At 37.8% G+C, this 11,435-nt stretch overlaps 2 protein-coding genes across 2 annotated transcripts; both read left to right on the forward strand.

Annotated features, from left to right (window-relative positions):
- The first annotated feature begins 2,462 nt into the window (after positions 1 to 2,462).
- On the forward strand, positions 2,463 to 3,179 carry LOC107751482 (uncharacterized). Its single transcript, XM_016567223.1, has 2 exons — positions 2,463 to 2,933; positions 3,009 to 3,179. Exons 1-2 carry the CDS (start codon positions 2,463 to 2,465, stop codon positions 3,177 to 3,179), a joined length of 642 nt encoding a protein of 213 aa, XP_016422709.1.
- A 934-nt stretch (positions 3,180 to 4,113) lies between these two features.
- LOC107751486 (uncharacterized) lies at positions 4,114 to 6,287 on the forward strand. The gene is made up of 3 exons (XM_016567226.1): positions 4,114 to 4,171; positions 4,260 to 4,965; positions 5,907 to 6,287. The coding sequence occupies exons 2-3, from the start codon at positions 4,357 to 4,359 to the stop codon at positions 6,159 to 6,161; spliced, it is 864 nt and encodes a 287-aa protein (XP_016422712.1). The 5' UTR covers positions 4,114 to 4,171; positions 4,260 to 4,356; the 3' UTR covers positions 6,162 to 6,287.
- Positions 6,288 to 11,435: the final 5,148 nt, after the last annotated feature.

Raw genomic sequence — 11,435 nt, forward strand, 5'->3', positions numbered from 1 at the left:
TTACCACAAGAGTTTTTAAAATTTTTGGATAATGATCTGGTCAAAACATCTGCTTTCACCTCTTTTCCACTGAGCATTTTGTTGATTCCGTTGGAGGCTTTGATTGATAAAGATTTTTCATGCCCATGCGATGCTGAGCAAAATGCACACTTAATAAACCTAATCCTCATTGCACCATTTATTTTTGTTTTAGGTTTACTGTGTATTTTGCAGCTAATTAAGCATGGACCTCCAAGGTCTCGCTGGCAGTTTAAACATTTCTTGTTTGCCCTGATTCCACCTTTTGTGTGGATCATGCTTGTGCTCCTTGATGGTGATTATGTTGCCTGTCAGAGAACAGACTGGAGTGGAGTGTATGTTTCAGATGATCAGCAACATGTGAAATGATGCCAACCCACTGAACCAGTTCCAGGAAAAAATGATACCGAACTACAGGCTCTGACTATCAGCTTTATTGCCAGTTCACAGGTAAGTCATATACTGGAAGATTTCTCCATGCTCCAGTCTTCTGAAATATATAGGCTATGTTAAGATCATTCAAAAAAAATGTGATGCACACAAAATTTCACAAATTCTCTGAAGTAGTGCATGTATAAAAAGGGTTTCAGTGTGCAAGAAATAAGAATGAGCTCACTCATCGCTTTAAGCATTTGTTGAATTAGAATTTAAGTACAGTACTGTCACTTTAAGTATGCATTATCATAATTGTTTTTGTATTAAATCAATGTACTGATTTTGCTTTTTTATTAATCAGATTTGGGGTTTTGTGATGCTCCTTGGCTTGGGCTTGATCATAATAATAGTGGCTGTACCTTGTGTCTACTGCTGCACTGGTGAAGAGCCACCGCAAACAACAGAAGATAGAGAAGAATATATGGGTACTTTTGCTTGCTATAGAAGTGAAGCAAACTTGCCACTTCTGTTCGAATGTGAATAAATGGCTGAATCATATGATTCATCCTGGGGTTTTTTATATATTTTACTGTATTCATCTTTTTTCTTTTACTTATTGTTTTTATTGATCCTTGAATATGCAAGACAGTAAATCAATATCACACAACCAAAACTGTGATATTGCTTTTATAAACAATTCAGTGAAACAAGTATGTAAATAATTAAGAAAGGGTCAAGGACTGTATTATGTGTATACAAATTTTAGTGGATGATATGTAAATTAAATGATTATGCAACATGAATTGCAGATGTAATACATACAGTGCTTTTCAAAATCAGTAAATACTTCACAAGGCTAGTTTATTTTTTTAAATCATTTTCTCTAGACACACCTTAAATTCTTGGCTTTAACTGTTTCCAATGTTGTTGCAAATGCTATTCTGGAAGCTGGCATGTTGATCCATTAGCAGGGCTGCAGATATGATATAAATATAAATGTGATTGTATCATGTGCAATACAAAGAAAGAAATCGTGTAGATGGATTTCCAGCTCTTCCATGTTTCATCTTGTCAATTTGTATGAATGGATTGTTGTTTGTGAATTTACCTGTTGGTAAAGAAGAAATAGAAATAGTATCTTTATACTTCAATTAAATCACTTAAACCACGTCAATTCCCCCCCAGTGTGTATTTTTTAACTTTTTTTTTTTTTTTTTTTTGAATATGCACAACCTGGAAGATTCTGCAGCTGGAATAAATATTTTCATATATCAGAAAAGCAACAGCAAACATAAAATAAGTCTCCACTGAAGAATTTGGGTTTAAAAATTAATTGTAAAATTCAGATCAGCTTATTAATTAAATGTTTTAGGATATTTAGCATGTTAAAACTAAATGCAATTAGAGTTTATCATTGTAATATTGTAAAATCATTGTATCAGTTAAGCAGTTTTCAAAGTGCTCTTAACCCTATAAGGCCTGAAATGCAATTTTTAATATGACTGTGTTTTTGTCATGACATTTATTTGCTTTTTTACAGTTGTGTTTGTATGTATCCTTTGTTGTTCATCTTTGTGACAAGTCACTAACACAGTAACATCTAATGAATGATATGAATGATATTCTAATTTAATGATATGAGTTTTCCAGAGATTGATCTGATGTAAATATCTGCTGTATAATGCTGCTGTCATGTACAATGATATGGGATAATGCTGTTTGTTTTCATTTTGTTGGACAAACACAGTCTAATTTAGTTCTGATGAATTTCATTGAATTTAGCTCAATGGAGCGTGTCTGATTTACTCCCAATCTAAAAGAATGAAGTTTACTCCCGTTTGCATGCCGTTGTTCTTTTTCAATGTTCCTTGTCTCATAGTTTATGATTAATGACCATGTAAATAGTTAATAATAAAGATCCCAAATCCCTGTATATGAGATTCGCTGATACACATTGTTCTGTAAACAAATACATATGATCTTTTCTGTTTAAAAGGTCTCAGTCGTTCATTCGGTCCGAAGTAAGTCTGTGAGCTTCAAAGTGGCCAGTTTCTCATTGTTCATGAAAGATGGTGTTTCTTGAGTTGTTTTCAAACAATTCCGAAAAACCAGAAGGAAAAACAGCTTCTTTTGGTGCTCTGCATTTTTGCTTTGCACTAATTGGACTGGAGAAGTTGATGGATCAGGAATTTTCCTGCCCATGTAACCCTGGGTTTAACATGGTGCTGATCAGCTTCATCTTTCTTGGACCTGCTCTTCTGGCTCTGACTATGATGATGTTCATCCAAAGACCTTGCAGACGTTCATCTTTTCATTGTGCTGGGCTCTTTTTATTTAGTCTGATTCCGCCTTCATTGTGGATGTTTCTATTGCTGTTTGAGGGTGAATATGTTGCGTGTAGCATGGCACACTGGGAAGGAGATTACGTCTTGGATGAAGAGCTCCAGATTAAATGGTGCAAACCCACTGGAGTAAGGGACGGTAAAGTGAATGAAACAGAACTGCGAGAACTCACCAAAAAAATCATTTTCTACTCGAGGGTGAGTCTACTGTACAATTTTTACCATATTGTCAACTATATATATTATTTTTTCTTACTTTTGTGTGTTTATTAGTTTTCAGCTTTAGTTATGCTCACATTCCTCGTCGTTGTTGTCATTGCTGTTGTAAGCGTTTGGGATTGTAGAACAAGATGTCTGGAGCATCAAGAAAAGCGGAATAAACCAACACAACTATCAGAGGCATCCATCTACGGTTCAGAGGTTGAACTACAGCGGCCCGTCTGAACTCATCGGGGTGATCTGCATACAAATGCACCTAGATTAAGACTGTTACAGGGAACAACTTGGGTGATGGGTCATTTCTAGGGTGATGTCTGCTGTTTTGACAAAACTATCTGGATTCACTGCATTTGTACCTGATGAATTGTTTGCTAATGCACCTTTGTGGTTTGCTGTATTGTCTTGGTGTAACTATATCAATTAAAATTGACCTTCTAACTGTGTTAAGTAAAATGTATGATAATAGTGTGGATGTGAAATATAATAAACAGTTAAAACAATGTAAACCCAATGGTTGTTTTAAAATATTGTCTTAATGTTACTCACAAAGTAATGTGACTCACTCATTTAAAATGCTGTTTAATATATTGAATTATTTTAAACTTGGTTTAAAAAATGTAAACTAAAGAGCTATTTGTACCATATGTCTGCATTAAAGAGTAAAATTAAGGTGAAACAACAATCTTTGACAGCAATGACTGAAATTCATTTTTACTGGGAAAAAAACAAATTTAACCTTCTCCTCTAGCATTTTAATTCATAAGGTAAACCAGTTTTAAAAGTGGAAACAAGTTGAAAAAACAAAACAAATCTATAACACACACACACACACACACACACACAAAACAACAACAAAAAAACATCAAAACCGTTAACTGTCTCCAAACTCATCAATAAATGATAATGCCTTTCAGCTTTTTTCATAAGAACATGAATTCCCACACTGACTATTCAATACTATAACTCTCAAAATGCACAGGGGGGCTGGCGATCACTCCTGTTGTATTTAGAAATCTGAAACCTGTCGTTGCGCAATGTGACGTTTATAACTGTTTGCTTCTCCCCAGATTCTGAATGTACAAATCAGAATTAGTAATTGAGATTGAAGGATCGGCTGACCAATGGCAAGTATCGGAAGAGTGAAAGTATAAATGTGGAAGAAAGGAAAAAGATCAAACAACACTTACCTGTTTGCGACACCCTTATCACCTGTATCAGTAAGTTTAAAAACACTTTTTTTACTCTGCTGTTGTAATACCTATATTGAAGAAATGTTGAAAATGATTCTTGTTCTTTTCATTGAAGAGGATCTCACTATTCTATCTTGTGGAAGAAACTACAGACATTTCCACAAACTGTAAGAGAGGAACAGCCTTGAGACAGAATTCCTACGGCTTTGAAGATGCAACTAAAAACCTTTTTTAAAGCAGCAATTAAGCTGATTTCCAAGAAAAATGCCATCACCTCTGTTCCATTGAGCTTTATGTTGTTGGGTTTGCAGGCGTTGCTTGATGTCCAGTTCTCATGCCCATGCAAAGTTAAGTGGAACGCACTTATATCAGGTTTCCTCTTCATTGTACCCAGTCTCTTTGCTTTCGTCATAATGTTCATGCTTTTGAGGCCTTGTAAATATAAATTCAGCCATTCTCAAAGACAGAACAGTGGTGGAAGAACGCAAGGTCAGGACAACAATGAAGCCTCTCAGGAAGAAGACAAAAGTGGACAATCTCAAGAACAGAACAAAAGTGCAATATATCAGTCTGAAGAAAGGAGGCAGAGTTTTGAGACCGTTTTGATGGCTTGTCTGATTCCACCGATTGTGTGGATCTGTATATTTCTAATTGATGGTGATTATCTTGCATGTGGATTCACAGACTGGAATGGACGGTATGCCTGTGATAAGGACCTGCATCCGATTTGTTTGAACTGGTGCAAACCTACTGAATTAAACCAAGGAGGAAATGAGACCGAACTATATGAACAAACACGAGAGTTGATTGATCAATCAAAGGTAAATGTCAGAGGATTTTACCTCAAAGACCGACATAACCTCATAACACACAACCACAAGAACCACAACAGCTACATATTTGGCTAACAATTACATATGAAAGAACAAATATACAACATACAGTTATGGATGGGAATCATATAGACTATTATTATTATTATTGTTATTATTGGCATAACATCCAGTAACATTTTTTGGTTCATTGTGAAAATTACAATTACAATAAGTTTTTTAATAATTTAAAGAACTGGCTTATAGCAATCATTTGCTTGGGAATCAGTGTACACTTGGTCGAGTGGAATTTTGAAACATTTTGAAAACTGATTTATTAAGATGTTCCGTCTGCATATATATGTGGAAAAATACACATCCGAAAATCGTTAAGAGACTGTCAAAATCGATTAGGTTTCATTTTCTAACCAGGGTTGCCAGGCATGTGAAACAAAACCAGCCCAATTGCTATCAAAAATAGCCCAATCACATATTTTTTTCCCCGCGGTTTTCCCCTTTTTAAAGATCTGAGGTAAACTATCTATTGTTGCTTTCAGTATGGCTATAAAGGTCACGCAAAATGATATTCAAACTCACATTAGAAACTTTTAACTATGAATAACACACATAATCAGAGATTATCATTGTCATTGTATGTTTTTCGAACCAGCCGCTATGTCGAAGGAATAGAACCGTTTATAAATAAAATCCACTGTCGCGTGTCGCGTATGGTTAGGACAAAAACTCACGTGGAACAGATAGGCTGTGTCGCGTCGCGTCTGCTAGGACCAACAACATGCGGCAACAGTGTGACGTATTCCAATTCCACAGGAAAGCCGTGTACTTGACAACACTGTTTCTAACTATGAACTCAGAAGCGGTAAATAGCAGTAGGTATTTGTTCAAATGTTTTCCTTATTTATTGATTCTTATCTTCTTCTTTTTTTCAGTGTATAGGTTATAGCCTGGCATTTGTCTTCTGCATTATAGCAATTATTATTGTGACTGCTAACGACTGCAACAGAGGTCGCAATTCAGCCTGCTGCAGAAGTGCAGATCCAGAAAATAAAGTTGAGGAACGGACTGATCTGTTGGCAGACTTACGCAAGAAACAAAGTGTGCAACATGAGATGGGCAAGCTTCAAGATGACGGCTCGCGACACAGACATCCAAGTCAAGTTGTAGAAATAGAAGAAAAAGTTTAATAGATCAATTCCAGATCATATGCTGTGTTTACATTCTGTATATATTCTATTTCCGAAAGTGCAAGTATTTTCTCATTTACATTTCATTTGTTTTATTCTGCTATTAGTAATTGGATTTGCTTCAAATTAAATGTAATGTTTATGACTTAATGCAATATCATTAGTCACAGTATTGTAGTAATGTTTTATTCTGTAAGTTTACATAACGTGCCTTTGAATTACAGTGTAAAGATACAACTTTCTTTAAAAGCAACAAATCACACCGAAATACTACAATCCACAATAGTAAATTTTCAAAGATTTCCAGGTATTATGCATGCATCTCTTCCTTGTATGTGTTGTGTGATACTAGAATGTGTGTGATGTGTGTGTTTCTAGAATAACTTTATTATCTTGTTTGTATCATTCCATTCTGAGCAGGAAATCATCCAGTCATGTTTGACTGGTTTGTGGCTTAACTTAGTTGATGAATCAAAGTACAGATCCTGTCTTTAACTGTTATAGGTGTGATTTGCAAGTTAATAAAGTAAGGGAATTGTTATGGGTGTGTTGATGTTGTCCCAGCATGTATGCATTTGTAGATGTTTCTACAATATGACTATGTTTTGATGTAATAATAATACAAAAAAAAGAATCTCTTGCTAAGTAAAAGTGAAAACATTAATAAACCTGCCTCTGGGTGTTGTGTTCGCAGTCTTGGGAATCATTCATTTAGGAATGTTTTAATAAGACCACAACATGTTGACACAGGTTTGAATGAAACAAATTATATCAGTTTCATATAGGCAATGTAAATCCAGTAAACTTCACTCCTGGATATTTCAAGAAACCAAAGCAGCCAAAACAATAATAAAAAAAAAAAATTATATTTTTCTATATATTTCTATATATATATTTTCTGATTTCTATATTTGAAAGTTTTATTTGTATGTATTTTGCTTGCAAGTGATGTCGAGTTACAATAACAGCCTTTTGGTGTCTGCTGAATTGCATTTCATTGGCACATCTTCATGGAATGTCTATGTGATGAGAGGGGCGGGGCCGAGAGCCGTGGGAACGGAGCGAGGAGTAAATGCTAATGCACGACACCTGCGCCACTCCCCGGTCTCGAGTCCCACGGAGGAGCTCCGGAAGGATAAAAGGAGGAGTGACGACAGTGTTGGACGAGAGAGGACCAGGCCTGGATTTTATTTTGTGTTTTGGTTCTGTTTGTGCACGACAGCACGGCGGCGACTCCTCCGCTCCCTCATGGATGGCAGCCATCCCTCCACAGCCCAGGCGGCCGGCAGCGAGTTCGTCCGCCCCCCCAGCAACTCACTCCAGCCCACCCCCTCGAGCGTCCACGGCGGCAGACTGCTCCGCCATGCTCGATGGCACCGCGGACTCACCACAGTGGCGAGGGATCTCTGGCAGCGTGTCCCTCCTTCCTCGGCACCAATGTAACAACGTTCCTAGTTCGGGAAGAAGGAGGCGGGAACCGGCGAACATTCAAAGAAAACTTTAATAATAAAATAAACACAAAATAGCGCGACAGCCCCTCGCGGACGACTGTCGCGCACAAACAGAACCAAAACACAAAATAAAGTCCAGGCCTGGTCCTCTCTCGTCTTTCACTGTCGTCACTCCTCCTTTTATCCCTCCGGAGCTCCTCCGTGGGACTCGAGACCGGTGAGTGGTGCAGGTGTCGCTCATCATCAATTACTCCACCGGCCTCGCTCCGTTCCCACGGCTCTCGGCCCCGCCCCCACTCGTCACAGTCTAAAAATCCACCAATGTATGGAACAAGTAAACTCGAGGCATGTTGTCACAGCCATTGGTTGATGACATTTTCACACCCTAAGTGTACAATTAAAAGTGTAAGAGAAAAGACAGGTTTATTTATCATTTGCTCAGTTTACACAGTGTAGAGAGGGTATTGACAATACACAAAGTTGACATAATCCCTTTACATTTTCACTTTATAATATAAAAAATGTAAGTGAAACGTAAAATGTAGGAATGTAATGTTAGATGATGTATACTCAAGAGCATCTTGAGAATGTAGCTATATGTTACGCATACAGCAGAGGTATTTAAGGGGAAGGAAATAGTGCTGGTACCTGCCCATGCTTCAATATATAGTATTTGACAAGTCAGGGATCTGTGCAAACACAATATACAGCAGAGCATATATAGCCTAAACCACTTTCCATTGCATCACCTGATAACAAATCTATAGGACTTTTTTCTCCGTCTTCTTTTCCGAGAACCACTTTGTTTTAAAGGTAATGTCCTTTGTACTATGTTGATATTGCATAACATTAATGTTGATGTTAAGTTTTATTATTGTAACATGTTAAACTGTTTATCTTTAATTCTAAAAAAAAAAAAAAAAAAGATGTAGATGGAATTTTAACCTGTTTTATTTGTGTTTTCCTCATAGAAACAATTTTGATAAATGGCTATTGTTAATTATTATTATTCTGTTAATCAAACAGAATCAGCTCACCAACTTTTTTGTATTTCCACAGACAAAGACAAAAAAAAACATCAAACATATGTGTTGTGTTGCCCTTAAAAGATGTCGGTTCTACAAAACTTTTCCAAGAACTTTAAGAGCTATCTGGACACAACTGCTGTTTTCGCCACTTTTCCATTGAGCCTTTTGTTATTTGGATTAGAGGCATTGATTGACACCCAATTTTCATGCCCATGTGGAAGCCTATGGCATGAAGAACGTCTCGGTTACGTATGTAACCCTCGTTCCCTGAAGGAGGGAACGGAGACGTCACGTCGGATGACCGACGAATTGGGATCTCGCTTAGAAGGACCAATCTACTTCGAGTGTAAACTAAACGAGCCAATGCACATTGGCATGCGATTATTGCATCCAGCTGCTGCTGATCACAGCGTGAGTATAAGTAGGCAGCAGATGCAACGCATATTCAGGTTTTCGCTGAGGAGCCGAGCCAGTGACCAGGAGGGGAATTCCTCACCGTGACCGTGAGACCAGTCCGCCCACTGCCAGAAAAAGGGTACCCCCGGCTGCCACCAGAGGGAACCCCAGATCTAGGCAGTGGCACGGGCACTCCGCCCCCTTGCAGGTAACGGAGTCTGGTCCGCAACTCCGAGATGGTCATACCCCCGCAATGGGAGCATGAGTCATCCACGAAAGCCACCTCAGCGTGCTTCATGCCCAGGCACGAGAGGCAGCGATCGTGACCATCACCCGGCGCCAGGTAACGACCGCACCCAGAAACACACGGGTGGTAAGACATCTTTAAAAAGACGCTTCTTTAAAAAGACGTTCCACCCGTGAAGCTCTTTTAGAATGGAAATTGCTCTTTTAGTGTGCTGAAGCGCACAGGGGAGATGGCCGTCTGCAACACACACAGGGGTAGTGCAGCCTGTTGTGTGCAACCCACTCGACACGGGAAAACCACCGCCGCTGAAGCGCCGTCCACCAGCACGAGAGCCCACCGAAGAGCGTGCTTGACTGTAGTTTTTCTCACTACTGTAGGAAGGTCAGGAGCAGAACGATAGAACCGCTCGGCTCTGAAGTGAAAAGCTGAATATGCGCTGCATCTGCTGCCTACTTATACTCACGCTGTGATCAGCGGCAGCTGGATGCAATAATCACATGCCAATGTGCATTGGCTCGTTTAGTTTACACTCGAAGTAGATTGGTCCCTCTAAGCGAGATCCCAATTCGTCGGTCATCCGACGTGACGTCGAGAGTGACCGACTGAAAGGGAACTAACAAGCTTAATGTTCGCTGCACCTCCTTGTTTTGCTTTTATGTTAATGTTCCTCCTAACAAGACCTTTGAAAAACACCAATATCTGGTGTTCACTAGGATGCATCTGCGCAACATGTCCAGACAGAAAGAAAAGATGCAATACTTTCTGTCTCTGTCTTAAATCTTTCCTGCACTGCCTAATTCCTCCCTTGGTTTGGGTAATGCTTTTGTTGTATGATGGTGATTATTTTGCATGTGGTCTATCAGACTGGGAAGGAGAATATGTTTATGATGAAGTGCTGCAAACAAAATGGTGCAAACCCACTGGAAAGGACGCAGACAGAGAGACTTCTCTACGAGATCTGACTATTATTCATATTGTGGTGTCAAAGGTAAGTGCATTCTCCTGTATTTAATTGTATGTAATAATAGTAATTAACAGTAATTGTATGTACTTACAAGGTTTTTTTCTTTCTTTCTTTTTTTCGCTGTACTGAACATTACACACTGTGTAAATATTTTAGTAATTCAACTTTTGACTCAATATTGCCTAGTTAATATCATAATACAACTATGTACAGCCAGGTAGTAGTATTATTAACACAAATTATTCTGCATTGTCTTTCAGATGGCAAGTTATGTTCTACTCATTGTCTTCAGCATTATAACAGTTTTGGTTGTAACTGTGTACGACTTGTGCGGATGTGGAGAAAAAAGCTGCTGCAGAAACACAGATTCAGAGCATGACATTTTGGGGCAGGGAATGGAACTGTCTTAAAATTTAGAAACTTAATAACTATTGCTTGGTGTGCCAAAATCATTGCTCTAATTATGTACAAGAAGAAAAAATATAAACTTTCTAAATTTAATGCAATTGCTATGCATTTAACATATACACCATATGTGACCCTGGACCACAAAACCAGTCATAAGGGTCAATTTTTCGAAATTGAGATTTATACATCACCTGAAAGCTGAATAAATAAGCTTTCCATTGATGTATGGTTTGTTATGATGATATATTTGGCTGAGATACAAGTATTTGAAAGTCTGGAATCTGAGGGTGCAAAAAAAATCAAAATACTGAGAAAATCACCTTTAAAGTTGTCCAAATGAAGTTCTTAGCAATGCATATTACTAATCAAAAATTAGGTTTTGATATACTTACGGTAAGAAGTGTACAAAATATCTTCATGGAACATGATCTTTACTTAATATCCTAATGATTTTTGGAATAAAAGAAAAATCGATAATTTTGACCCATACAATGTTTTTTTTGGCTGTTGCTACAAATATTCCCCAACGACTTAAGACTGGTTTTGTGCTCCAGGGTCACATATATGCTACATTATGCCACATCTTATTGCTTGTAAGTTTTTTTTTGTTGTTGTTTTTGTATTAGCTTTTTTTTTTGCTCTTTTTACTGTACTTCCTGATCATTAAAGCCTTTTTGAATTGCATGCTGGTATTAAAAAGAGTAATAGATGGGTTAATTTATAGCATTTCATCTAGATGAACCGCAACAGCATAGCGATCATATTTACTTTGGAGGTTAA

The sequence above is a fragment of the Sinocyclocheilus rhinocerous genome, unplaced genomic scaffold (assembly GCF_001515625.1).
Source record: "Sinocyclocheilus rhinocerous isolate Xijiao unplaced genomic scaffold, SAMN03320098_v1.1 scaffold2046, whole genome shotgun sequence".
Taxonomy (NCBI): domain Eukaryota; kingdom Metazoa; phylum Chordata; class Actinopteri; order Cypriniformes; family Cyprinidae; genus Sinocyclocheilus; species Sinocyclocheilus rhinocerous.

What these genes read in the sequence shown, in the direction of transcription:
- LOC107751482 (XM_016567223.1), top strand. Translation starts at nt 2,463, where the DNA reads ATGGTGTTTCTTGAGTTGTTTTCAAACAATTCCGAAAAACCAGAAGGA. An exon ending in AAATCATTTTCTACTCGAGG is followed by an intron (nt 2,934 to 3,008) that starts GTGAGTCTACTG and finishes TGTGTTTATTAG; the next exon opens with TTTTCAGCTTTAGTTATGCT.
- LOC107751486 (XM_016567226.1), top strand. Translation starts at nt 4,357, where the DNA reads ATGCAACTAAAAACCTTTTTTAAAGCAGCAATTAAGCTGATTTCCAAG. An exon ending in AGTTGATTGATCAATCAAAG is followed by an intron (nt 4,966 to 5,906) that starts GTAAATGTCAGA and finishes TCTTTTTTTCAG; the next exon opens with TGTATAGGTTATAGCCTGGC.